Here is a 27987-nt window from a genome sequence, read left to right on the forward strand (position 1 = left end):
GTTAAAAATCCTGGGGAAGCCCCTGCACAGCTAGCCCAGTTGCCTGCTTTACTTTTAATGCTAACCTCGCTGTGCTGCATTCCATGTAGCGGCGTGTCTCATTGGCTGACACCAAATTCCTTTCATAGGTGCGTCCAATCAGCGTCACCGTGCTATCTCGCTGGTGGCTCGCTGGCCCCGCCCCCTCTCTGGAGCTGGGAATGACAGTGAGGAAGAGGTCTCCGTTGGTGTCCGAGCACCGAGCAACAAGTCCGCCAGAGAAACACCGACAGAAAGTCCGCGAAGCGAACGGCGAATAGGGCTCAGAGCGGCGCTGTGACCCGGCAACTTCCCGGGGATTGAGTCGTGAGACAGAGGCGGAGGTCGGGCTGAAGCAGGTGAGGCTTCCAGCGCTTTCTGTTCGCTCTCAAGTGGCTTTGTTATCAACAGGTGCCGCTAGCAGCTAGCTGCTAATGCTAGGGTCGAATAAAGTGCGTTTCTCCGAGCAGGGCGGCTCGCTGACGGGCCAAACCGACCCAAGTGTCCGAGTTTAGGCTGTGAACGGAGCCGTTCCGCCCCGGATCCCTGCCGCTCGAGTGAGAGAAGCAGGAAAACACAAAGAGGCTCGGGAGTGAGCTAAAGTTGGCCAGCTGTCAGTGAGACAAACTCCAGGCTGGGGGAGAGGTACCTGCACACACCGCTCAGCTTATCTTTATTACAGTTATTCCACCTCAGCAGGGACTAAAAGCGCCATTTTTACTAAAGACCTGCTGAAGTTCACCTGACTGCTGGACAACAAGTCAAACTACAGGAAGCTGTATTTACAGTGAGCTGCTTATTTCCCCGTACAGAGAAATAAAGTGTTTGTTTCCTGTTCCCTGCCGCTCCCCGTGACTGCTGTGGAAGGAAATGTGTTTTTGAATGGAGCGTTATCAGGGTCCGAGATTACCGAGGACTGGAGAGTGTCAGTGGGCGGCTGGGATTCAAACCTTCAGTCGGTGTGAAGGGCAAACCCAGCCCGGCCTCCTCACGCACTCCTCTCAGCGTTTGGGGTTTCTTTATATTTTCTTTCTCTTAATTATTTGTTTGTTTTTTACCCCTCATATACGTTTCCAGTCATGTTTTGTGTGCTTTTTTGGGGGTTTATTCTTCATTTAGTGGTGTTTTTAAAAAACAAACAAACATTTGTGACGGGCTTTCAGTAAATGGTTACTTTTTTCCTAATTTGTTTTTGAATTTGTTTGTTTTTAGTTTTTGCCCCACACTTTTATTAATTTATTCTTTTTTGGTAAATTGATTTGTTAAGTTTACATTTTCCTCATAAATATTTGTATATTTTAGTCATTTTTGGAGGGAATTTTTTTTGGAATGTTTTTGTATTTTATTTTTAATTTTTTAACGTAACATTTTTTAAACATTTTTGTCAATATTTGAATTCTTTCCCTTTTTTATTATTTTGATAATTGAGTTTAGAAAAAGTCATACCTTTATGAAAAAACTAATCAATTCATAGTTTGTGTTTCTTGTAAATTTGTAGTTCTCTGGTCTTGTTTTTGGCGAATTCTGTCCTAAATATTTGAGTCTTGTGAATGTGGGCGGTGTCAGATGTCTGTGGGCGGGGCATTGCTCTAGAGAGAGTGGTGGCTACATCAGTGCGGAGTCGGCATATTTGAAAATTCACTTTTCATTTATTATTTTTTAATAGCCTTTATTGGATGGAGACAGAGAGGAGACACAGCGGGGGGTCGGACTCGTACCCGGCTTCCTGGCCATGGAGCACGCGGTCGCCAGCTCACCCTCTGAGTAAACTGGTGTCCAGAATTCATTTATCTGATTGGAAATCTGTGAATAAAGTTACAATGCAGTTGCTGTGAATGTTGAGTCTTACAAACAGTGTGGTTTGGACTGAGCTGCGAGCGCAGGTCCCACTAAAGGGCGTCATGCCCTCACGCCACCATCACAGAGTCTGTTTGGGAGATCTCAGTCAGACGAGGAGGCGCTGGAGGTCGCCGTGCTCCTCCTGTGCCTCCTCACACTGAGAAGAGGATGCCAGTCCGGTCCCGGCGTCTCCTCCTAATGCTGCTGGCAGACACAGCAGGTGTGGAGGAGCTGCATTACCTGTGCAGCATGGACACCGACAGAAAACTCCCCTTCCTTGTTGCTGCTGCTCTGATCACACCTGTGCAGGTGAGACGGAATTTGTCACCTTTCAGTGTGAGCTGTTCACGGGGCAGTCAGCTCTCGGGCGCTAGATGTTTGATCTGATGACATCAGGACTGCCTTAGCGTCTCACGGCGTGTTTGGGCGCGGTGAAGTGACCGCAGTCGGCGGCTGGTTGGATGTGATGACTCGTTGCTGCGTCTGCAGTTTCCTGCACACGGTCACGGTTCAGCTGCACATGCGTGTCTGGCATGTTCGTGGAAAGTTTTCTCACCTGTAAGAGTTTCACATCAGGGCTCCAGACTCTGAGTGCTCTCCACCTTTTAGATGCAGCTCCCCTTGCTGTGTGTTCGGCCCTCAGACCCAAATGAAGAAATAAGATGAGTGAGGCTCTGCAGGAGAAGTGAGTTTTCTCTGAGAACTACTAGTGTTTATCTTTTTGGAGAAGGAACTATTGGACTTTTCTGATTTATTTTGAAGTCAGAGCTTTCCCTGAAGCTCGTCTTTGTTGTCCTTAGTAAGGCTGTTGTTATCTGTGAGGGTGCTGTGGAAGTCAGGTCAGGCTCCGGTGTTTGGTTTCCTCGTCAGCTGACGTAGATTTGGTTCTGCAGCAGAGGAAGAGAGCTGCAGGTGTTGTGCGAGCTGGATGTGGAGGGTCATCGGCTGAATTTCAGAAAGCGATGGGAGCCTCACTTTACTCTCCACGCCAAGCGCTGGTGAAGCAGTGAGGTGAGGACGGGGCTGAGGGCGTCCGGCCAAAGAGAGACAGACGTCCTCTGTTCTCAGGAATGCTCGCTCGCTCGCTGCTTCTCTGGCCTGATTGGGGGGCTTGTGCCGGGGCCCACTGGTCGCTGCTATCTGATTTGGTCCAGTTAGGTCCTCAGGCAGTGGGACGCTGCTGAAGTCCAGGTGTGTTACCACCAGGTGTGTATGAGGACTGAGTTTAGTCCTTTTCATTCTTTGATATTTTTTAATATAATTTTACAAAATTTCCTTATTTAATCTGCCAGAGACCAGCACCTTCTACTTTTACTTCACCAGACAGTCTGATTGCTTTTGTTTTGAAAGACCCAGCACTTCCTGTCTCGTGCTTCCTTCCTCACAAACACGGCCCTGCTGACCAGTCTGTCCTGCTCAGGTGAGCTGGTTAGTTAGTGGCTCAGGGACCAGTTCTCCACCTGTTGCAGGTTCTGGTTCTGGTGCAGAACCTCCAGAGCAGAAGCAGGACTACGTCACCAGCTGCAGTCCAGCGCAGAGGTGGAGGACTTCGTCCGCAGGATGAGAGCCTTCCTGGGGAAGCAGCAGTAGGGATGGGTACCGGTGGCACCGGTTCTGACATAAACGGTAGTAACCAGACCGAAAAGCAGCGCACATTTTGGTGCTTTATTTTGGTGCTTTTTTTTTTCTTGAGATGTCATACACTTTGGATTCTAGCCAATCATTTTACCTTTACAAGGATAGTAGGCGGGGCCAGGTACGTACGTTCTTTTAGAGCAGAGCTACAGATTAAAAATGCCCAAGGCAAAGCGGTCAAAAGTCTGGCTGTACTTCACAGCAAAAGATGCAAACTCAGCAGCCTGCAACAAGTGCTTTAAGCCCCACGCCCCGGTACCGGGAGCAAAAAGGAGGAGATCACGTTTAATCGGTTATAACACGGGGTGAGAAATATAAGTCCAGACATGTGTGGTATCCACAGAAACCTCGGAATCTCAGCTAAAATGTCATATAAACCATTTCTACAACCACCAAACTCAACGAAAACAAGCCATGATTAAACGAGCAGTTATGTAAATGCGCACAAGTCCGCTAAACAAACAAGGCGAACCAGAAATTCTCCAGACTTCATGTAACCTGCTAAAGAAAAGCTGGTTATCTTCCAGAGCTATCACCAATTCCACACACCAAGTTTCACCACACTCTGACCAAAATTCACTGAATGAGCCGCAAAAGAAGACCACAAAAACACACAGCGGCGCAAATGCGCTAAGACAGAAATTGGCTTACCGTCCAGATTTCCTCCGTTATTTTTGCCGGTAGCCGGTAGCCATGTGATTATCAGCAGTTACCACGCCTACCTAGTGGCATCAGTCGTTTTCCATCAACAACCTCCATTTTAGACCCACCTATAGACACGTGACTGGACAGACGTCACATGCAGTAAATTTGGACCCACGTGGGTTTTGGCATTACAACGTCTGATTGGTTGACGTAACGTGAACGTGGAATGTTACTGTGACTCTATTGGCTCGAACAATTAAAAAGAGGTGTCAATCATGCAAATTAACCAAAAGAAACCAAAGTTACAGCCCCTCAGAGTTTAAAGGGCCAGAGGCCAATTAAGCGCTCCATGGCAGAAAAGGCCCATTACCATGTAAATGTGTGGTTAATTCTTCAAAAACGCAGTTTTAGGCATGTTGATAAAATTAATTAATGACTGCTCTTAAATACCTAAAAAAATCAACTGGCGTGGTGTCCAATTGTGTGCAAGAATTGGACATTTTTGTACAACGTCTGGATATTCATGTATTGACAGCACTGTAATTTTTCACTGTTTCACTTTAAAAACATAAATCTTTGCACAGATGATGTTTAGATGTTGTTACGGTTCTTATCATTTTGCAGAAAAAAAGAGACTGCTAAAAATAAAAACATGAGAGGTTTTTGGACCAAGTTTGTGCTCTCCATTCTTTAAGCACCGGCACCGTTTCAAAAGTACCGATTTGGCACCGGTATCGGATAAAACCTAAACGATACCCATCCCTAAGCAGCAGCAGACTGAGCGGCAAAGAAACGTGACAGGAAGGGCCGGGAACTTTCAGAATAAGAGCCAGGACGTTGCTCTCCAGTCAACCGATCAGATTTTGTGAGACAACGTGAAAGGCTGTTAGAGGCTGTGGTGTTTCTGGAGGGTGGGGGAGGAATCAGTGTCATATTCAACATGTTTAAATCCACTCGCGTGTCCGTGACTCAGATGAGACTTTCTCACTTTCAGTTTGTTTTTTGCTCACATAAAATAATTGAAGTTGTTTTTGTTATGTTTCTGTGTGTCCGCCCTCCGCTCCCTGATCTGTTTTCCTGTCTGGTACAGGCTGGTACAGCCGTGTGTGTGTGTGTGTGTGTGTGTGTGTGTGTGTGTGTGTGTGTGTGTGTGTGTGTGTGTGTGTGTGTGTGTGTAACAAAACTCATTCACACTCATGAAGTTCTGAGAACAGCTGGTGGAGGTGGAGGAAGGGGCTGTTATCAGGATTGTTATTGATTGTTTATCTTGATCGAGTCACATGATCAGTAACATGAAACACTCACAGCTGCAGTTTGTGAAACTGTCAGATTAAATGTTGGACTGTTTGTTTCTGGGAACAATCTCGTGTTGGTTGTGTGAGCTCGTCTTTGTCATAGTTGTGTAATTGTCTCGGTGGGACAAATGTCTCTTCAGTCTCTGAGGAAGACAAACTGCTAACAGACCGATGACTTTACCTCTGTGTTTTTACAACCACTGGAAGCTAAATGTGAATGATGGCAGTGAAACGCCCCCAGAGGGCGGCGTGTGACGGGACGGGCGGCGTGTTGAGTTAGAACATGCCCTTTCTGATGGTCTGAGGGCAGCGATCCAGCAGGAAACGGCTGCAGGTCCTGATCAGCTTCGATTCAGGCTTTTCCAGCCAAACTGGGTTTCAAATCAAGCTCCGCCCCATCCCCCGCAAAACCAAAACACTCAGCAGGAGGGCTCGCCCGCTCCTCCTCACCCCCTCGCTGTCAGCTGATTCTCTTCAAGCACTGACTTGAGTCCAGTTTTCTTTCTGCTGTAGGTCAAACACCTGCAGTCGTATCGGCCTTTAATGAAGCCATTAAACAGCAAACGTGTGTTTAAAAACTGAGACCACATCAGTTTTACGCTCCCGGAGTCACTTTTGCTACAGGAAACCTCACAACGTGCATTCTGGCTAACGGTTAAAGGCTGGTATCAGCCTGTGGGAGGGGTGCGTGCTCAGGGCGAGTGGGAGCACATGCATCCACAGACCAGGATCATCTTCATCTGAATTTTGTAAATATGTCAGGTGTCTCTGAGGCGGTCAGGCGGGAACTCTGTCTGTTTTTATTCACTTGAACCTATGATTTCGCTGAATTAGACATTAATGTGAGCGCTCAGTGCAGCTCCTCGGACGTGGAGGTTTCTGAAGACTCGGGTCGGGACGTCGTGCAGTCGGAGATGGAGCCGGGCGCTTGATGGAGCGGCTCGGGGCTGCAGTGCATGTGTGAAACCCGATGAATGAGTTGGTCTGTGTGATTCAGGAGTGCACGGAGCTGTTCGTGGTCCAGAACTGTCTGCAAACCCTGTTAAGCTTTAGGTATCGATTGATACTCGAGTACTCGTCTGACTGCAGCGGTCGTTAGTACTCAGGTGTGCTCACCTGGACACAGAGTTGAGGACAGACTTCACACATTTAATTCTGTAAACTGAGCTTTGCTGGTTGTTATGTGTGTTTGTACTCCTGTCACTGTAAACGTAGATGACCTCTGTGAATATTAAAGATGATGGGGGGGCTGAGAGCGGGGGTCAGGCTTGGTTGCATATCTCAGTATTTTACTCGATTATTATTTGTGTGCCTGTAAACGAGCGCGTGCCCTCATCAGGTCGGTGTGTTTGTGCACAGCTCAGAGACGAGAGCTGAAAGTGTGGGTTGATGTTTGAATCCCAGCTCTGTGTTTTGGGGACACGCTCCCTTCCCCCATCACAGGAATGCTGTTCCCAGGCTGCCTGGCATTCCTCACTGCTGCATCATGGGCCGTGTGTGTGTCACAGATAACATACAAACATGTTATTGTGTTATTGAGATAAGGCCTCCATCCGTCTCTGTTTATATTCACCTTCTCTCTCTCTTTCTCTTTTGCTTTCCATCCGTCGTTACCTCGCTCGCCCTCTCCCTCCCCTTGTCCCTTGTCCATCCCACCTACCCGGACCACCCGGCTGCAGACAAAGCCGTTGTCATGGTTATGTGTGGGGAGTGGGCGGCGGTCTTGATGTTGTTGCCTTTGAACTAATGACCGAGCTTCATCTGGCGCTGCTGTTAACCTGCTGCCCCTGTCACTAAACCAGCTGTTTGTGTCCCGCACATCTGGCTGAATGTTCGGCGCCCGTCCTGTTCAGACTTTATGGACAGAACGTCCCCACAGTTTGTGAGCAGAAGGTGGACGAAAGAAGCCTCAGAGACGGGTGAGGAGCAGGGAGTAGAAGTGCCTCCTAGCTGGGGGACACCTGGGGGAGAGCCGGTGACAGTTTCAGGAACTCCTCGGTGCTCCTGCAGAGGAGCCGGGGCAGGGAGGTCTTCCCTCCCTAAGCTGCAGATAAGCGTTACAAAAAGGATGGAGAGGTTTGAACGTAGGGTGGATGTTTGGGGTCTTGTGATTGGATAAACTGTTTGCCCACCTGACGTCTCTCTGACTTGCAGCGCCGATCGCTTCACCTCGTCGTTGCCGCTCGTAGCTTGTGCGGCAGCGAAAAGGTTCCTGTCGTGATATTAAAATGCTGTGATGGTGAAACGGGTGTGTCGCGGGACTGTCCTTACTTCCTTTTTAAAGTGATCCTGCTGTGCTTCAGCAGCTCCACCCTGATGAAAATCTGCTGAGTGTTACCTGGTTGGCGTCACGCCTTCATAAATGTGTCCATTTTCCTGTGACCTGTCAGCAGACGCTGTCTGCCTTATCTGCTCCTTCAACACAGGTGACGTTGTGTGTCTGCTTCCTGCACAGGTGACGGTGTCATGGCTGCCTTCTTCACCGACTTGCCCTCCTAAACATCTCGCTAACATAACCACCGTAGAAGCTGCCCGTCTGAGGAATCGAATCAAACGCACCCAGTACAAGACCTGCGTGCATGCGAGGGATGACGACCTCCCATCTGAACGGCCATGTTGCTGGAGAGGGAGGAGGAGGAGATGAAGAGGCGAGGGGAGAACAGCAGCACCGAGAAATGGCCGTGGACTGTCCGGGAGACCTGGGCAGCCGAACGCTGCCTCTGCGGCGCTCCGCTCAGCTGGAGAGGATACGACAGCATCAGGTACGACACAGAGAAACCTGCGTGGGTGGGGCATTTAGCTTCAGGTGTTCAGTTTGGGGCTGTGCATGTTTCACTGTGACAGGTTTTGTGTAACGACAGAGGGATGAAAGCACACCTGAGCTAACCTGTGCTGCTAACCCTCCGAGGCTCAGGTTAGCCAGTGCTCATCAGAGTTCCTGCAAACACATCTCTGATAATTCAGTGCAGGAAACTTCACTAAGTGCATTGTGGGTAAATTTTCAGGCTGATTTGAGCGTGTGGGGGAGGTGTCGGCTCAGAATGAGCTGCAGCCAAGACAACACTGAGGTTTAGTTTCCTCGAGTGGGTGTGGGATTGCTTCGGCTGATTTTTCAGTCCTGAGCATCGTCCATGAAGGTTTTACCTGATGTGGGCTTCATTTACATAACACGCTCACGTGGGCTTTTAGCACAGAGCCAATCACAGCTCAGCGTGCACAGGTCAGTGCAGAGGACGCCATGTGTGCTCTGATGAATGAGGAATATGGAGGGCCTGCTGTGTAACTTCCTCTGCTCTGTGTTTGTGTGTCAGGAGGACCTTCGGCGTCGTAGAGAAGAGGAGGGTCGGCAGCTGGATCTGAACGCCTCACTCAGACTCAGGAACCTCTCCCAGAATCCCTACAGTGGGATCGACAACCCCACATTCCTGCAAGACACACCGCAGCTGCCAGCGCTCAGCAGCCAGCACACACACGCGCTGCTGGGTAACACACACACACACACAGCAGTTATTACTGTGCAGATCTGAGGGGTCAAAGGGTGAGGAGGTGGAAGTTAAAGAGATGCTGACAGAGTTGAAAAAGGAGGGAAGTGAACAGGAATGTCAGACGCCAGTCAGGGAGGGAATTCCTCAAAGAGGGAGTGAAGCACACGACTTAATTAAGAGTTTGTTTGTGGGGCGGCAGTGCTGACACACACAGGAGGACACACTGTTCGTCTCAGGTCAGCTATGTGTGTGCTTGCTTTGAACACGTGTGCTCTGTCTCTGCAGAGTTGGAGGAGCTGCTGCTGTCGCTGAAGCAGGTCCGGGGCAGCCTGTCGGACCAGCAGAGTCAGAATGACGTCGAGTTGGTCCTCGCTCTGCTGAACAAGGTAATATTAGCGAGTGAGGCATGCGGCCTCGGCTCGCTGTGTCATTGTGGCTTCTTTGTGAGATTCTGCGGTCAAAGACTCGTCACTGCTGTCTGAGCTGCAGCTTTGTGGTCTCGGACGCTTCGAGGCGGGGCTCTCTCCTGACCCAGGACTACTTTTAGCTGCTGGGTCCAGGATGGCCAGCGACCCTCGGGCTGGTCGTGACTCTGCAGCCGCTCTCACACGGTGCAGGTGTGCACTGACTGTGTTTGTGTGCTTTTCTGAGCAGCAAACAAACACAGACCTGGCAATCCGCACGCTTCAGTGCATGAAACGGGAAGAAGGAAAAGGCTCGTTGTTTTCTTTGACCGTGATGTGGACCGTGACCACAGGGTCACAGCGTCAGCGCCGGGTTGTACTGGCGTTTGAAAGCTGTCACTCAGCAGAGTGACACCTGCAGTGGGATTGGTTTCTGACAGAGCTTAAATCCAAAATCATCCTTCTGTGCTTGGAGTGCCAGTAAAGTGGTCATCGTGACGCTGCCGCTCTGTTGCACTTAAAGCTGCAGAAACATGGAGACGTGAGGTTTTTAAAATCCGCTCAGAGGTTTAGGTTTAATCTTTGTCACAAAGCCGTGTGGAGTTATGTGGCTGTGTTCAGCCAGTCAGATGCATAAAAGAGCGCATTCCTGCGATGCTTTGGAGTCAGAGTCGACCCTCCTGAGTCGTGCTTCAGAGCCTCGCTGATGCCTGAAGCCTTTCGCCCACATAGAGGCATCTGATTTCCAGCCTGAGTGGTTTTCGCTCTGCTGAAGGTTTGTATTATTTCTGCCACACGGGTTACTGCAGGACTTCCTGTGAGCTCATTAAAATAAACTGTACTGATCATTTGAGGAAACTCGCGCTCTGATTGGACTCATATTTCCTCGCAGTCATGAGCTGAACCGAGGGTTTGTTTTGACAGCGTCACTCTGCAGCTACGCAGCAGTTTGAGCTGCGTTTAATGATCAGGTAGAAGCAGCAGAGCCACGTTTCTTCCTCTCACGTCGTCTCTGCTTCACAGGTTTTATCTCTGAATCTTTCTTTTCTGTTCTGGTGACACAAACCTGACTTCCAGCATGAAGCAGACCTGATGCAGAGCACACCAGCAGTGCAGCCTGAGAACTGTAGCTTTACTGTAATTAGTGAAATGGAGCGCTAGTGTGTGAGGTTCAGTCTGTTTTTACCTGTGCAAAATGTCTCACCTGTATCTCACCTGCTGGTGATAAACGAGCGTGTCTTTAAAAAGTGCTGATGTGCATTAATCTCATTATTATGATAAAGTTCATGTGGAAATGAGCTCAATTTCCCCTCGACTGTTGCGAGCTCTGAGGATACCGAGGTCTTCCTCCAGAAGCTCAGCCATGTTTATGCTGACTCTGAGCCCTCGACTCGCCGTCCACCTGAGTGACCTGTCGGTGGGTTTACAGTCAGAGGTCAACACTTCAGTCATAAAACTGGAGCTTTTGCTGAATGTGAACTCGGTTTGTGAGGGTTTAAACCAGTTTTTGACTCAGCGCAGCATCGAGTGGGAATAAATGACAGCTCACAGTCGCTGACGTCTTTGTTTTTCTCTCTGCAGTCGGACTTCCAGTCGGCGCTGAAGATCCACAATGCCGTGGCCAGCAGCATGCACCGACCGTCTCCACCGTACCCCCACACGCAGCAGGCGCTTCCACTCGCCATGGAGGTAACACAGCTGTATTTGAACTGCGGTAATGAAGCAGACGGAGCAGAGAGTTTAGCCTTCATCAGTCTGGATGTGAACTAAACACTTAAAGCTGGTCTACAATAGTCGATCCTTTGTTATTTCTCACCTCTGTGTGCTGCAGATCAAACTGAGTTAGTGTTTGTTTCTCCAAAGCTGCTGTGAGGGGGCAGCACAGCGGGGACACGTTCACTTTAGTATGTTTGTAGAGCTGCAGTAGGTCACACACTGAGGTTTCCTGCAGGATCTGGGCCATTTGTAACTCACCAACATCGTTCATGATCTTTCTTTTCCTTTGGAGTCACACAGGTGATTTATCTAAACCACACCTGCCTTCTTATAATTGATTCACTTACAGTGAAACTAACACAAACTCAGCTGAAATCACATCAAAGACTAATCTGAACAGAAAACGTTTCACTATGGATTTCCTCAAATTTGACCTCCTTCATAGTAAAGATGTCTGTGAGTAACACTGATCTATACACACGGCTACAGACAGTCAGCAACCCCGGCAACCGTCAGTTGCTAGGGAGAAATGTGCTCTGACTGATCCGACCACGAGCAGACTGCAGCAGTCGCCGGTAGCAGCAAACGCTCGCCATGTAGTGGCAGCGAAACGCAAACAAGCGCCTTCAAAATAAATGTCCAACTGTTGCAAGCACCGCATGCAACCCAGTGCGACTCCTCCCGTGTCAACTGCGGGTGACCATGGCAACCACCTAGCAACCAAAGCAGTCAGAGGCAGATGGTTTCAGCGAGCGAGCGGTGTCTAGAACGGCGTCCCCGATTCCAGCTTTGCTCGCCTCTCTGTAATGTATTTGTTGCACCGGCGCTGCCATAGAAACAGAAACAGCTGTTCTGTTTCACTGCTTGCACACGAGGCGAGGAGCTGACACCGAGGTCGGGCGCAGATTATTCCTCGGGGCAGATGTGATGCAGCAGTCGGACTGGTCCAGCTGCGTGCTCTGGACGTCTGTGTCTCATCCACATTTGTCCTGGCATCAAACTTGTGTGGTTCCCTTTCCCACTGAGCTCAGAGTCTTCCTCAGGGGCGGGGTCTGGTCCATCACACTGTCGGCCTGAGTGACTCTGGGAGTTTTCCTGCGTGTCGGTGAAAGCGAGGCTAAGCTTGGTGACGAGGTTTGCGCTCCTCGGGCCTCGTTTCAGAGGCAGCTCATTAAAAGCAGCACATCATCCATGTTGGCGTCTTCGACCCCGCCCTGCATTTGGCTTCCAGAATCAAAGAGAAAAGAAGAGCTGACGTGCACGCTGTCCTCACAAAAATGCTGCTTCTTAATCAGGAACGAAGCAGAAACGTGCTGCAGCAGTGCAGGAGGATGGTTTCAGTGCAGCACGCCGCTGTTCACGTCAGATCTGCCTTTAATCTTTAATATAACAGAAATATGACCGTGAGAATCGAACTGTCCTTACATTACTGCTCGTGCACCACTTCAGCTGTAACGCTCGTGCGCTAACTAAACCCGCACCAAAGGTTTCCTCCTCTTCTTCTTCTGTTCTTCCTCACGTCACCCCAACGCTGATCAATCAGCTCAGCGTGTGTACAGTAAGTACACTCCACCAGTTTTTACACTCTGCGATCTGTGTGATGTGACGGAGGGCGGTATACAATCATGTGAGCCACACCCACTGCTGGTCATACATCTGTAGCAACCAGTAGAGCATTGTCCTAATGGGGGAGGAGCCTGTGTCACTCAGAGACATCGCCGAGGCTGGAATCAGACAAAGAAGGATTATTGTGAGCTGTGAATCAGGCAAAGCTGCTCTGAAGCTGGAAATGAGCAACTTTCAAACCCACTGAACTGTAACACTGACGTCTTCAGCTGTGACGTGTTGTAGTAACCAATAGCACCACAACGCCTGGTGACAACGCCTCACAACGCCTCCGTAAAGGGAAACACGGGTGTGTTTTTGTCCGTCTGTCCATTTTCTTATCCTGGGCCGGGTCGCAGGGGCAGCAGCCTAAGCAGAGAAGCCCAGACCTCCCTCTCCCCAGCCACCTCCTCTAGCTTGTCCCGGGGAACACTAAGGCGTTCCCAGGACAGCCAAGTGATGTAATCTCTCCAGTGTGTCCTGGGTTTGCCCCGGGGCCTCCTCCCAGTGGGACAAGCCCAGAGCATGTTGCTCAGGAGGCATCCTTGTCAGACGCTTGAACCACCTCAGCTGGCTCCTTTCAATGTGGAGGAGCAGCGGCTCTACTCTGAGACCCTCCCAGATGGTCGAACTTCTCACCCTGTCTCTAAGGGAGAGGCCAGCCACCCTTTTGAGGAAGCCCATTTCTGCCGCCTCTATCCACAATCTCGTTCTTTTGGTCACACCCACAGCTCGTGACCATAGGTGAGGGTAGGGACGTAGATCCACCAGTATATTTAGATCTTTTACACTCAGCTGTCTCTTCGCCACGACGGACCAGTGCTGGGCCCACATCACTGCAGCCGCAGCACCAATATGTCTGTTTTTGTCATTATTAGAAACTTGGGTCATGTTGAATGTAGAATCCACGTTTGGAGCAGGACATGTGACAGGAAGTGATCACAGTGGGGATGTCTGCTGCCGTTTCAGGTCAGGAACCTCCTACAGGCGTGCCACAATAAAGAAGGCCTGGAGCTGCACAGCCTGCTGTCAGACACACATCTGCAGGTACACACACACCTACACTCGTTTTCATATCTTAGCGAGGACCTCTAATTGACACAATGCTTTCATGCTTTCCCGAGCCTCCCTGACCATCTCAGCCTCACCCTGAGAATAACCTCTCTGTGACCCTGACACTGAGGACGGGACTGCTGGTCCCCACAAAGATGTCTAAACATTTACAGTTACACACAGATTTCTCAGTCTTCAGGTGTGTGTGTGTGTGTGTGTGTGTGCGTGTGCGTGCAGTCGTTGCTTCTGACCCATGACAGCATAGCAGAGATGGAGATGCAGCCGGAGCCGCTGCCCGCCGAGGGCGAGATGCTGACGCAGTGGGGAGGAGAGACGGTGAAGATTGTTCGCATCGAGAAGGCCCGAGACATCCCTCTGGTACGCACGCACACACACACACACACACACAAACACACACACACACACAGTCAGCTGTGTCAGACCCATTTTAGTTAGATGTGAAATCTGAGGGCTGGGAAACAGTCGAGCTCTGTTCCAAACGACAACAAAATCCTGAAGACAAGTCCTGGTGTTTGATGCCAGGACTTGTCTCCATGGCTTGTGTGATGAAATGCATGGTTTGCTCTGCAGGGGGCGACTGTGCGGAATGAAATGGACAGCGTGGTGATCAGTCGGATCGTTCGCGGCGGCGCGGCTGAACGAAGCGGGCTTCTGTCTGAAGGAGACGAAATCCTGGAGATTAACGGCATCGAGATCCGAGGCAAAGACGTCAACCAGGTGTTTGACATCCTGGTGAGTGTTTCGCGTATGAGCACAGGTTGGACTCCGGCTGAGCGTCGTCTGTGAGCTCAGGCGCTTTCACGTCAGTGGTTGGAGATGATTTCGTGTCTTTGTGTCTAAACAGGCCGACATGCACGGCCTCCTGACCTTCATGCTGATTCCCAGCAATCAGAGCAAACCTCCTCCCGTCAAAGAGAGTGTGGTGAGTGCTGCGATATGAGAGGAACGCCTCGTTCCCGACGCAGTGAAGTGATGAGCCAAGGGTCGAAGCCTTCCTCTGACCCCGTGACTCTGCTCCGCTCCTCAGGTCCACGTGAAGGCTCATTTCGACTACGACCCCTCGGACGACCCCTATGTGCCGTGCAGAGAGCTCGGCTTGTCCTTCCAGAAGGGAGATATCCTGCACATCATCAGCCAGTCCGACCCCAACTGGTGGCAGGCGTACCGGGACGGAGACGAGGATAACCAGCCGCTTGCCGGCCTGGTGCCAGGTACGGCAGTCTGACGGCCGGAGGTTTTTATCTCAAGGGTTTGAAGAATGCTGCAAGGTGTGAGCGCGCTCAGAGCGTTTGATTTGGATAGGAAGCAGAGGTCAGATTGGCAGCAGCCTTTGACCTCCGTGACCTCTGTGACCATGTGACCATTGGGACGGTTACTCGTGGCTTCGCTCTGCTGACTCCACACCAAACAGGAAGTGACGTTTCACCTCGTGTCCAGTGCCACCTTCTTACCGCCTCGGTCCTAAGAGCCAGCTGCCCTCAGGGGGCGTCAGTAAGCTCTGCCTTCATTTCCGATTGTCCGTGGCATCAGCAGAATTCCAGCTGACGTGCTTTTCCAGTTGTTCCCGGATGATCCCAGGGCAGATGATGTCGGATCTCTCCGGCTGATTCTGGGTGTCCCTGGGGTCTCCCCCATTTGAGCGTGCCCAGAACTCCTGCAAAGGGAGAAATGCTGCGCTCACGTGTTCGTTTTCATATGTTAGGCTGAAACGTTTCCTCTTGTTTGGCGTGAACGTGTCTTTCCTGAGGTCAGCTGTTCAACATGAGGACGCGTCCGTGTTTGGAGGAAAACTCGGTTTGTTCTGGTGTCAGCTGTGCAGCTCTCTGCTTCTGTCTCCACAGGGAAGAGTTTCCAGCAGCAGAGAGAAGCCATGAAGCAAACCATAGAAGAAGACGAGCCCGAGAAGTCCGGTCAGTCCCTGCTCCGCCCACGTTATGACCTCACTGCTGTAAAAACCCGTGTGGGGTTAGAGGTCATGTGACTCGTGCACTGAAGTGGTGTCTGTTTGCAGGGAAGCTCTGGTGTGGGAAGAAGAACAAGAGGAAGAGGAAGAAGCTGCTGTACAACCCTCACAGGAACGACGGTGCGTCAGTCTGTCCCCAAATGCTTGGAGGAGGCGGAGCCTCAGTTCCTGTTCTACCCTCACTCAAACTCCAGATGTCTCTTTTGCTTGTCTTTTGCTCCAGATCTTGATAACGAAGAAATTCTCACCTATGAGGAGATGGCGCTGTACCACCAGCCGGCCAATAGGAAGCGTCCGATTGCTCTGATTGGTCCGAGCGGCTGTGGGCAGGAACAGCTCAGGCAGCGGCTGCTCAACAGTGAACCAGAGCGCTTCGCTGGAGCTGTACCTCGTAAGGATCTGTGTGTGTGTGTGTGTGTGTGTGTGTGTGTGTGTGTGTGTGTGTGTGTAAACTAACTGTGTGTGTTGTAGACACGACACGGAGCCGTCGCGAGGGCGAGCAGAGCGGTCGGGACTATCACTTTGTTTCTCGGCAGACCTTCGAGGCTGAGCTGGCGGCGGGTGAGACCTTTAAACCCGAGAATATTTGTGATGATGTCATTAAAATGTGCTCGATTTAAAGTTAGAAATGTTTAAACGTCCTGAAGTGCAGCTGCATCAGAGAGCAGCTGTGATGAGCGTGTCCCAAACATGCTGAGGCTGAAATATGGCAGCATGGACTCTGATGTAATACCAGTTTGTACCACAAGGTGGCGTCAGTGCTTTATTTAAACTACAGCCTGTGAAGTTACAGACCTCCAGGGTGTCTGGAGGTCTTTAACTTCCTGTTGGTGTGAATTTGGTTGTTTTTGTGTTTCAGGGAAGCTGATCGAGTCCGGAGAGTTCGAGAAGAATCTGTACGGGACGAGTACGGATTCAGTGAGACAGGTCATCAACACCGGGAAAATCTGCGTGCTCTGTCTGCACACACAGGTGTGTATATGAGCGCACACACACACACCCTCTGTGCAGCCCCTTCGTACCAAACACCAGGCAGGAGGAGCGGTAAAAGGCCAGCAGCAGCTACTGGTCCACGGAGGAAGTGCAGCTGCTGCTGGGCCTTCTTTACCAGGATGATGGTGGTGTGGGTCCAGGTGAGATCAGCTGAGATGTGAAGGGGGCGAGTGTGGAGCTGCTGTTTGTGTTGTGATCAGCTGACCAACATGAAAACTAGCCTGTGTGGCTAACTCTGGCATGTTAACCTGATCAATTTAAGTGTTCATTAAGTCATATGCATCGTCTCTTTTTAAATAAACATGCTAAGTTCAGACGCTGCTGGACCTGAATCAGAGCTCTGAGGTCCCCGTCACTCTGCCTCCACCTGCAGCTCCAGGACACACAAGGTGGAGCTCTCCACCTATTTTTACCTGCATCTGGTCTCAAACCGATTTCACTGCAGAGGCCGAAGCAGAGTTTAAATATGAGGAGCAGCTGATTCCAGCTGTGTTATTCGTATTGAGCTCATCTTAAAGTGAGGCCAGTGTGAAGAACTGAAAACACAAGCTGAGCTGCTTCAGTGTGAAATAAGGCATTTATTCACAAAATTAGAGAATCACATTTTTAATGTTTCAGTATTTCTAACAGAATTGAAACTGTCAGCTTTACAGTTTGAAAACAAATCACTCCTGCTGGATGACTGTGGATCTGTGCTCTCAATGCACTCATCAACAACTGTGTTCTGTGGACCTGAGAAGCATGTGACACAGTGAAACGCACCGATCGCTGGCTTGTAACAACGTAATATGTTTGTGTAACCGATCGTTTGAGCGAGCGTAGTAAGAGCAGTCTTTAATTCTGTTTCAGAAACGGGAGCTAAGCTTTTTGAATCAGAGTAAGGTTACTGAAACACCAGGATGTGCCCTTTCCAGCGCGCCATCGCTCCGATTGATCCCAGAATGGTTCTGCTGCTGCTTGGATTTGTGTAGACGAGCAGGACGTTATTTGTGCGGTCATTCCACCACCTACTCTGAATATGTTCCAAAACGTGGTATTCAGCATGTTGGTCATCATGTTCTTTAGCTGCCACCACAGAGTGACCAGCGTAAAACGCCTCATAACTGAAAGACTTTTGCATGTTTGCATCTGTCTCCTGTGAAAGCAGCGCTGCAAGGTGGAAGGTTGGAGATTGGCCTATAATTAGCTAAGACTGCTGGGTCTAGAGATGGCTTTTTAAGTAAAGCTTTCATGGATAGATATTTTCATAGCAATGAAAATGTATGCTATTGTATCCACAAGGAGCAGTACCCTCCATGGAGAAGGTGATTAGAGTGCAAGATCAGCCCAGAGGGAGGTTATTCAACTATTGGAGCTGCAGAAAGGTGCAATAAAGAATGTGCCCAAGGAGCACAGCAAGTCCTTGGAAACTGCCAAGTAAAGACTGACAGCCTTGGCCAGCTGCCTGAAGAGGTCCACCAGAGAGACAGAAGGCAGGAGAATAAAGTCTAAGGAGCTCTGAAAGAAAAGCGTCTGGACTGCTTTAGGTTTCTTGAAGACGTTTCATCCAGGAGAAAATCCGTCCTGATCAACCAGCCAAACATCAATAACGGGAACCTTATACAGCGCTTCCCTATACACGTCGAACTCCCGCAGGCACAAAGAAATTACGGAGGCTATTACTTATCACCTGGCTAAAGATATGGCTCCCATCAACACTGTGCAAAACGAGGGATTTAGGAAAATGATCAACAGCCTAGACAAACGCTACACAGTGCCGTCCCGCAACTATTTTTCTGTTGTTGCACTACCTGCTCTATACACGCAGTGTCGAGCAACGGTGGAGACGGAATTACAAGCAGTACAACATTTTGCGGCAACCACAAAATGTGAGACATTTATTGTTTTTATGTTTTATTTATTGTTTTTATGTTCAGTCTCAACTGCTACGAAGTTGATGTGCAGTTAAAAAGTGCAATAAAAATATTTATTGTGGAAAAGAAAATCGTGAGAGAATCGTGATCTCAATTCTAAGCAAAAAAAATCGTGCAGCCCTAGTCACCAGCAGCCTCCAGGTTGTTCCTCCTGAGCACTCTCAGAAAGTGGAGACGCTGCTGGGCCTTTTTTACCACCGCCGTGGTATTTGCAGTCCAGGAGAGATCATCAGAGATCTGCATGCCCAGAAACCTCATGGAGTGTACCCTCTCCACACAGCTCCCGTGAATGTAAAGTGGGGCCGGGTCTGCTCTGCCCTTCCTGAAGTCCAAGATAAGTTCTTTAGTTTTCGTGGTGTTCAGTTGGAGGTTGTTAACTGAACACCACTCAGTCAGTCTGTTGACCTCATCTCTGTAGTCCGACTCATCCCCCCTTGAGATGAGTCCAACCACAGTGGTGTCATCCGCAAACTTTATGATGGTGTTTGAGAGATGGGTAGGGGAGCAGTCGGATGTGTAGAGCGTAAACAGGAGGGGACTCAGAACACATCCTTGTGGAGACCCGGTGCTGAGTGTGATGGTGCTGGACAGGTGGGGGCCGAGTCTGACAGACTGTGGTCTGTTTGTCAGGAAGTCCTTGATCCAGAGGCAGATGGGGGTGGAGAGTCCCAGGTGAGACAGTTTCTGGACCAGGATCTCCGGGATGATGTGATTGAATGCTGAGCTGAAGTCCAGGAAGAGCATTCTTACATAGCTTCCTCTGTGCTCCAGGTGACTCAGCGCAGTGTGGAGCGCTATGGTGATAGTGTCCTCGGTGGATTGATTAGTCCTGTAGGCAAATTGGTGGGGGTCCAGAGTGGGAGGCAGACCGGCCCTGATGTGCTGACAGACCAGTCTCTCAAAGCACTTCATCACTACAGGCGTAAGTGCAACAGGCCTGTAGTCATTTGGGCTGACCACAGCTGTCTTCTTGGCGATGGGGATGATGGTGGAGGTTTTGAGGCAGGGTGGGACGGTGTTTAATGACAAGGAAAGGTTGAAGATTTTAGTGAAGACTCCGGTCAGTTCGTCAGCACATGCTCTGAGAACCTTTCCATGTATTCCATCAGGACCTGCCGCCTTCCTGGGATTCACTGACCTTAGGGAGCATCAAGTGAGGTGTGTTCTAAGTGTTAGTGTGCCGGTGCTGGGGGCGGGTGGAAGTAGTGTGACAGCTGAGGGCCTGGTCGTCTCAAAGCGGGCAAGGAAATGGTTTAGATCCTCAGCCAGCGAGGCATCAGTCCTAGATGTCGCCTGGTTATTATGTGTGCCTATGACAAGAGGCACACATATTACTATTCGTCGGATTTATTATTCTTATTATTATTATTATTATTATTCTCCATCTTCCGCCTAAATTTCGGCACGTATCACGCCCCGCAGTTTTGAGAAAAGCTTCATATATGTTACCTCATTTTGTGCGGCTGGATCTGGAATGGTGTGCTATGACTTTTGGTGTTTATGACTATTATAGTTTTTAAAATATTAATATTTTAGTGAAAATTTTCCCGCGCTCCTCTGCCAAACAGTTTTGACAATAGGGGTACATATGTTACATCATTTTGTGCGGCTGGAGCTGGGCTAGTATGGTGTGACTTTTGGTGTTCATAACTTTTATAGTTTTTGAAATATTTAGATTTTAGTGCAAATTTAGGCCAATTTCTAGGCTCCTGAGAAAGATTCTGCTTTTGGCACCATAGAAACAGACTTCATTTGTGGTGGGTTGGCTCTCTCTAGTGGTATACCGGGAGTAGTACGGCCTAAAGGGTGCCATGCTTGGTGAAAACTACATATCCCACAATTCATAGCATGCCTCTACCGAGTCAAACAATGGCGGACACCACTTCGTTTTATATGTCTTTTATTCGTGTTTCTAGGTCACAAAATACACTTTTAAGATATTTTCAGGCGAGAATGTAGGTGTGTAAACTTCAAATATCTGCTCGTTTTATCAAGACATCCCATATTAGCGACAATTCTTTTAAGTGTTGCTGATAGCCGGCTAGCTAGCTAGCGCCGCTAGCTTAGCTAGCTAGCGCCCCTTCGTGAAAAACCACCCAGGCTTGGCTGATAGTGAGGTGGCTAAAATTTGTTTAATCGCCCGATCGCTCGGCAAGGGTCTGTGTCTTAGCTGGACTTATTTTTCGTTTATATGGGCCGATGATGCTGGTCGATGTGGAAAAAATAACTGAGTTGTTTGGTGGTGGAGCTACAACAGACGGCAGCTATCCACCGGTGTGTGACAGAAAGGACATGCCGCGAACGAGACATACGAGGCGGTGAGGCTACCGCCGATCGTCCGGTGTTTGCTAACGCGGAGGTCAATCATGGATCAGGGAAAGCGAAGGCAGGAGCGTGAGGTGAACTGAATTTCAGGTAAGAAGTTATGACCTGCACTCTATTTGGGTCAGATATAAACCGAGTTTAGGTGTAGTTTATTTAGCAACAGTTCTCTTACGTGTTGCTGATAGCCGGCTGGCTAGCTAGCTAGCGCCGCTAGCTTAGCTAGCTAGCGCGGCTAGCGACCCTTCGTGAAAAACCACCCAGGCTTGGCTGATAGTGAGGTGGCTAAAATTTGTTTAATCGCCCGATCGCTCAGCAAGGGTCTGTGTCTTAGCTGGACTTATTTTTCGTTTATATGGGCCGATGATGCTGGTCGATGTGGAAAAAATAACTGAGTTGTTTGGTGGTGGAGCTACAACAGAGGGCAGCTATCCACCGGTGTGTGACAGAAAGGACATGCCGCCAACGAGACATACGAGGCCGGGCAGGCGATTGCTAACGCGGTGGTCAATCATGGATCAAGGAAAGCGAAGGCAGGAGCGTGAGGTGAACTGAATTTCAGGTAAGAAGTTATGACCGAGTTTAGGTGTAGTTTATTTTCGTTGTGCTGACTTTTTCAATCACTTACAATAACTCGTACTGCGTTCTAGCTAGCACGACAGAGTTTCTATACAGCTGTGTGCGCATGTTGAACTTTATGACAGCCTCCCCTGTCATTCTCTCGCCTGTTGAAACTTCAGTCATGAAACTGATCAATGATCGGCGTTTCTCTCTTGTTTGTTTATCGCGCAAAACAACAGCAGCACGTTTAAGCTTGATCAGCTGTTGTTAGAATTCATTTGCTTTTAATTTCTGGTATCAGCTGATGTTTGCTGGAGCTACAGCTGTAAAAACGGCAGATGTCCTTACTGAATCATCAGAGCTGAACTGGTGATGGAGAAACAGGTTTACCCTTTAGGTGACATGAATAAGTTGAAGGGAAGTTATGAACTATTTTTGAGAGACAAATACAGGGAGTGCAGAATTATTAGGCAAGTTGTATTTTTGAGGAATAATTTTATTATTGAACAACAACCATGTTCTCAATGAACCCAAAAAACTCATTAATACCAAAGCTGAATGTTTTTGGAAGTAGTTTTTAGTTTTAGCTATTTTAGGGGGATATCTGTGTGTGCAGGTGACTATTACTGTGCATAATTATTAGGCAACTTAACAAAAAACAAATATATACCCATTTCAATTATTTATTTTTACCAGTGAAACCAATATAACATCTCCACATTCACAAATATACATTTCTGACATTCAAAAACAAAACCAAAACAAATCAGCGACCAATATAGCCACCTTTCTTTGCAAGGACACTCAAAAGCCTGCCATCCATGGATTCTGTCAGTGTTTTGATCTGTTCACCATCAACATTGCGTGCAGCAGCAACCACAGCCTCCCAGACACTGTTCAGAGAGGTGTATTGTTTTCCCTCCTTGTAAATCTCACATTTGATGATGGCCCACAGGTTCTCAATGGGGTTCAGATCAGGTGAACAAGGAGGCCGTGTCATTGGTTTTTCTTCTTTTATACCCTTTCTTGCCAGCCACGCTGTGGAGTACTTGGACGCGTGTGATGGAGCATTGTCCTGCATGAAAATCATGTTTTTCTTGAAGGATGCAGACTTCTTCCTGTACCACTGCTTGAAGAAGGTGTCTTCCAGAAACTGGCAGTAGGACTGGGAGTTGAGCTTGACTCCATCCTCAACCCGAAAAGGCCCCACAAGCTCATCTTTGATGATACCAGCCCAAACCAGTACTCCACCTCCACCTTGCTGGCGTCTGAGTCGGACTGGAGCTCTCTGCCCTTTACCAATCCAGCCACGGGCCCATCCATCTGGCCCATCAAGACTCACTCTCATTTCATCAGTCCATAAAACCTTAGAAAAATCAGTCTTGAGATATTTCTTGGCCCAGTCTTGACGTTTCAGCTTGTGTGTCTTGTTCAGTGGTGGTCGTCTTTCAGCCTTTCTTACCTTGGCCATGTCTCTGAGTATTGCACACCTTGTGCTTTTGGGCACTCCAGTGATGTTGCAGCTCTGAAATATGGCCAAACTGGTGGCAAGTGGCATCTTGGCAGCTGCACGCTTGACTTTTCTCAGTTCATGGGCAGTTATTTTGCCCCTTGGTTTTTCCACACGCTTCTTGCGACCCTGTTGACTATTTTGAATGAAACGCTTGATTGTTCGATGATCACGCTTCAGAAGCTTTGCAATTTTAAGACCATGCCTCTGCAAGATATCTCACTATTTTTGACTTTTCTGAGCCTGTCAAGTCCTTCTTTTGACCCATTTTGCCAAAGGAAAGGAAGTTGCCTAATAATTATGCACACCTGATATAGGGTGTTGATGTCATTAGACCACACCCCTTCTCATTACAGAGATGCACATCACCTAATATGCTTAATTGGTAGTAGGCTTTCGAGCCTATACAGCTTGGAGTAAGACAACATGCATGAAGAGGATGATGTGGACAAAATACTCATTTGCCTAATAATTCTGCACTCCCTGTAAACACCAAGCTCCTTTTTTTGTGTAGCTGACAGCTGGTAACTGTGCAGGGGCGGATCTAGCAAAGCTTTTGCCAGGGGGCCAGGTAGGGCATTAACAGAGAAAGGTGGACATAAAGATATACTTTTCTTTCTTACTCTCATATAAAATATTTAGCTTTTATTAAATACTTATCTGAATCTTACAACCAAAGTTTGTATAATAATACACAAGATTGGCTGTAGACCATTGTTCATCATTCAGAACACTGTGTAGAAATAACAAAAAACAAAAAGTGAATGCATGTGTGAAAAGTGGTCTATAATGTAATGCTTCAAAGCGTGTTCATGCAAACATTGTCGGGTCTGCCGTAGTACAATGGGACTTCTGCTCATGAACCTGTGTGCACAGCGTCTGCAAATCGGCGCTGTACGAAGTAACTTCATCTTTACACAAAACTGTAAGCTGTCATCTGTGAAGCGTGAGCGGTGTTTGTTTTTACCATAGTTCATGGTGGAGAATGGCTGCTCTTCTGAGTTTTGCTGTCTGTAGCCGTATGAATGGCAACTACAGTGATTAGCAGCGGCATAGGCACACATAAAATTTCTTCTGAAATTTTCGCTTTCTAGTTGCTTCTGTAGTTGGTAATGTGATTGATCCCCTGCCACATTTTTCTGGGGTCGTTGTCAGCAAAGTGATCTTCAATCCTCCTCCTATAGGCAGCCTTAGCTTTCCTGATGCCTCTGCTCAGGTCTGCCCTGGCCGCCCTATACGCAGCCCTGTCCCCTGACTTGAAGGCAGTGTTGCGGCTTTTTAGGAGGGATTGCACTTCGCTGTTCATCCAGGGTTTTTGATTTGGAAACACCCTGACCCTTTTGTTGACGGTGACATTGTCAACACAGTTCCTGATGTACGAGAGTACAGTGTCCGTGTACTCCTGGAGGTTGTGGCTGGAGAATAAATCCCATACAGTAGTTGAGAAGCAGTCCTGCAGTTGAGAGAGGGCTCCTTCAGGCCAGGTTTTTATTGTCTTTGTCTGGGGCTTTGTTTTTCTCAGCAGGGGGGTGTAGGTGGGGGTGAGGGACATGCAGAGGTGGTCAGATCCAGCCAGGTGGGGGAGGGCTGTCGCTCTGAAAGCATGCCTGATGTTTGAATAGACATGGTCCAAGGTGTGTTCTCCTCTCGTAGCAAAGTCCACAAACTGGACAAATTTAGGAAGCACAGTCTTTAGGCACGCTTTGTTAAAGTCACCGGCGACAATAAAAACCCCATCGGGGTGGGCAAGCTGTTGCTTGTTTATGGTGTTGAGCAAGAGGCTGAGAGCCGTGCCAACGTTAGCATCCGGCGGTATATAAACAGCTATCACAATAACTACTGTAAACTCCCTCGGGATGTAAAAAGGTCTGCACGAGACTGCCAGAACCTCCAAATCAGGAGAACAGTGTGTGTGAATGATCCTGCTGTTACAACACCAGTCGTTATGCACGTAACACATAGCCCCCCTCCTCTGCTTTTACCTGAGTTGCTGTTTCTGTCGTGCCGGTGTAGCGTGCGGCCTGCTAACTCGACTGCAGCGTCGGGAATCAGCGGGTGAAGCCACGACTCCGTAATAAGAATAATGCTGCAGTTACGTACAAAGCTCGTGGTGGCTATCTGTAGCTCCAATTCGTCTAATTTGTGGGTGATGGATCTGGCGTTCGATAGGAAAAGGCTCGGAAGTGCTGGCCGGTGTGGTTGTTTGCGTAGCCTAGCATCTGAGCCCGACCGGCATCCCCTCTTCTGCTTTCTCTCCCTCCGTCGCCTTCTACGCTTGCTGGGCGGGCAGACCATCCACGGTGACCCTGGCAGTCTCGCTATCTCCTCCAGGATGTTGTGTGTTCGCTGATAGTCGCCAGAAACAGACAAACTATATTTGAAACCTAGGTCAATTAGGTTCTGGCGACTGTAAGAGATGGTGGCGTTGCAAACATTCAAAAATATACACAGTAAAAGTAAAAACGAGCACCAAACTGGAGAGCTAAGAGCCGCTGCACCCGTGCGCGCCGCCATCTTGAGTTTACACTCAAGGGGAGGTACTGGTCCGTGTGTGTGGGCTTCCGGTAAACTTCAATGTTGAGGTTGCCATTCTCTTCAATGTGCACAGCGCAGTCCAGGAAAGGCAAACAGTTGTCCTTTGTGTCTTCCTGGTGAACCTGATGTTTTTATCCACAGCGTTAATGTGCGCAGTGAAGGATTCCACTTCTTGTGTCTTGATTTTTGACCCAAGTGTCGTCTACATATCTGTACCAGTGGCTGGGTGCTCTTCCTTTAAAAGAGCCAAGAGCCTTTCTTTCCACTTCCTCCATGTAAAGGTTGGCTACAATAGGTGACACAGAGCAGAGGACAGGGGTTACGTTTCTGACGCTGCCTGCTGGTTGAGATAAAGGCACAGACACAGGAAGAGTGTCAAACAGCTGCCTCAGAGGCTCTCCATGCAAATAACAGCTCATCATCACGTCCACTGATGATCCACATTAAACAAGCTGCACTCATCACAAACGGACCTCATTTGCACTGCAGTGCAGGTGATCCTGATAAACAGACACTGAAGTATGAATGTGAGCTGTTCAGATGCTGCAGGTCCTCAGAGCAGCTCAGCTTTGAGCCAACAAGCTAATGGGAGCTCTGTGGAGGTGACCAAGTACACCTGCAGAAAGCCATGAAGGTGTTCATACCTGGTAACACCTGTGCTGAAGAGCTTTCTCCACTGTTTGCTTTTTTATACATGACTCTGTGTGTGTGTGTGTGTGTGTGTGTGTGTGTGTGTGTGTGTGTTTCCAGGCTCTGAAGGTGCTGAGGAGTTCAGATTTGAAGCCTTACATCATCTTCATAGCTCCTCCCTCCCAGGAACGACTTCGAGCCTTATTGGCTAAAGAAAACAAAAACCCCAAGGTGCTCGTCCGTTTACTTTTGCCCATCAGCTGTGTTTATGCATGTGTGTCTTAGTACTAACGTGTGTGTGTGTGTGTGTGTGTGTAGCCCGAGGAGCTGCGTGACATCATCGAGAAGGCACGTGAGATGGAGCAGGGCTGCGGTCACCTGTTCGACTCCATCATCGTGAACACGGATCAGGACAAAGCTTTCACCGAGCTGCTGAGACTCATCAACAAGCTGGACACGGAGCCGCAGTGGGTGCCCTGCTCCTGGCTGCGCTGAACACACGCACACACACACACAGCTGGAGCTCGGGGTCGGCGTCAGGACAGAAATCATCTGAGATTTTGAATCAAACTGGATCATAACTGTTCGTGTTTGTTATTAAGGGTAGAACGAGTCCTGCGAGCTGAGCGAAAATAAAAACAATAAAATCATGAATGACTAACGAGGCGGAGTAACGTCACACATCACAACCAGCTCAAATTATTTCTGTTATCTTAGTGGGAACATGAACAATCTGGTTTCTCACCAATAAAAATGTGTCTCGGCATTAAGCTCCTCCTCCCCGCAGCGCCTCAGTGTCCCAGCAGGGGGCGGGCCTCACAGCCTGTAGTATCGCTGCCGCTCGATTGTTGTGGTTCACATTTCAGCGTTCAGACGGAGTTGTTCACTCACATTTTTAGAGACGCAGCGCTCCGTGCCCTGCCCCACTGAGGCATTCTGGGATACCTGAGGGCGAGCAGGCTGGGAGCAGCGAGTTTATAATCCTTTTTTTGTTTTTTTTTCACGACACAAACGGAAACTTTTGACCTTCTGCTCACTTTGTTCTCGTTTTTAAACGTTTTGCTGGAATATTTATTGTGTAAATCGACACTGACGTCGCTGCATTAAAAACTTTGTTTTGGAAAGATTCTGAGCGTCTTTCCAGCTTTATTCTGAAAGTCTCAGATGTTTGTTTCCTGTCGCTGACTCTGAATCAGTTTATGAACACACTCTGACGTCAGACTGTTTCGGGATGTCGTGTTTTTCTTGGAGTCGTGTTCGTGTTGGACCTCGCCGCTGTCGGTGCCGCCTCGTCGTCACTTCGTCTGTTTTTAATGTTTGTTTTTGTTTGTTGTATAAACACACCCACCTGTCCAGGTGAGGCTCTTCAGGAGGAAATGTGAAGCTCAAACACTTTGGCGGCTGACTCCGCCCCCTCGGCCGGGCTGAGAGCGCAGACTTCCTGTCTGACTGACTTTTACTGCACTTGTGATTGTTTTTGTATCAGCTGATTCTGTTTGACCTTTGACCCGGCGGCCTGCAGGTGTGTGTGTGTGTGTGTGACACTCTGAGCTGAAGTAGAGCTTTTATATATTTGTAAAATAGATTTATGAAGACCAGAATGCACCAATAGGAGTGCAGCTTTTTCGCCCTCATCCCCTGCTATTGGTCCAGGAGGAAGAAAAGAGGAGGGGGGCGGGGCTAGCTGTACTGAATGTAATTGATTCCACTTCCTGTTTCTCACTTCCTCCTGAGAGAAAACTTTGTATGAATATTCACCACGAAGACACGAATAATGAATAAAATAGATCATCAGTAGAAAATAAACCTGTTTGTTTTTATTCAAACTTTATTATTATAAAAAC

General features: G+C 48.8%; 1 protein-coding gene across 2 annotated transcripts; it reads left to right on the forward strand.

Moving 5' to 3' along the window:
* Positions 1–152: 152 nt before the first annotated feature.
* On the forward strand, positions 153–27940 carry LOC100694553 (MAGUK p55 subfamily member 5-A). 2 transcript variants are annotated; one of them, XM_005461907.4, is made up of 18 exons: positions 153–377; positions 489–663; positions 7888–8194; positions 8744–8915; positions 9203–9303; positions 10903–11010; positions 13612–13689; positions 13933–14073; positions 14287–14448; positions 14561–14638; positions 14744–14927; positions 15558–15626; positions 15728–15799; positions 15903–16070; positions 16151–16240; positions 16539–16651; positions 26264–26374; positions 26462–27940. In XM_005461907.4, the coding sequence occupies exons 3-18, from the start codon at positions 8012–8014 to the stop codon at positions 26636–26638; spliced, it is 2007 nt and encodes a 668-aa protein (XP_005461964.1). In that variant the 5' UTR covers positions 153–377; positions 489–663; positions 7888–8011; the 3' UTR covers positions 26639–27940. The 2 variants fall into 2 exon arrangements, with proteins under 2 accessions (XP_005461964.1, XP_003457244.2); XM_003457196.5 differs by lacking the exon at positions 489–663.
* Positions 27941–27987: the final 47 nt, after the last annotated feature.

Source organism: Oreochromis niloticus, linkage group LG19 (assembly GCF_001858045.2).
Source record: "Oreochromis niloticus isolate F11D_XX linkage group LG19, O_niloticus_UMD_NMBU, whole genome shotgun sequence".
NCBI lineage: Eukaryota > Metazoa > Chordata > Actinopteri > Cichliformes > Cichlidae > Oreochromis > Oreochromis niloticus.

What these genes read in the sequence shown, in the direction of transcription:
- LOC100694553 (XM_005461907.4), top strand. Translation starts at nt 8,012, where the DNA reads ATGCGAGGGATGACGACCTCCCATCTGAACGGCCATGTTGCTGGAGAG. An exon ending in AGGCCCGAGACATCCCTCTG is followed by an intron (nt 14,074 to 14,286) that starts GTACGCACGCAC and finishes TTTGCTCTGCAG; the next exon opens with GGGGCGACTGTGCGGAATGA. An exon ending in CGAGGCTGAGCTGGCGGCGG is followed by an intron (nt 16,241 to 16,538) that starts GTGAGACCTTTA and finishes TTTGTGTTTCAG; the next exon opens with GGAAGCTGATCGAGTCCGGA.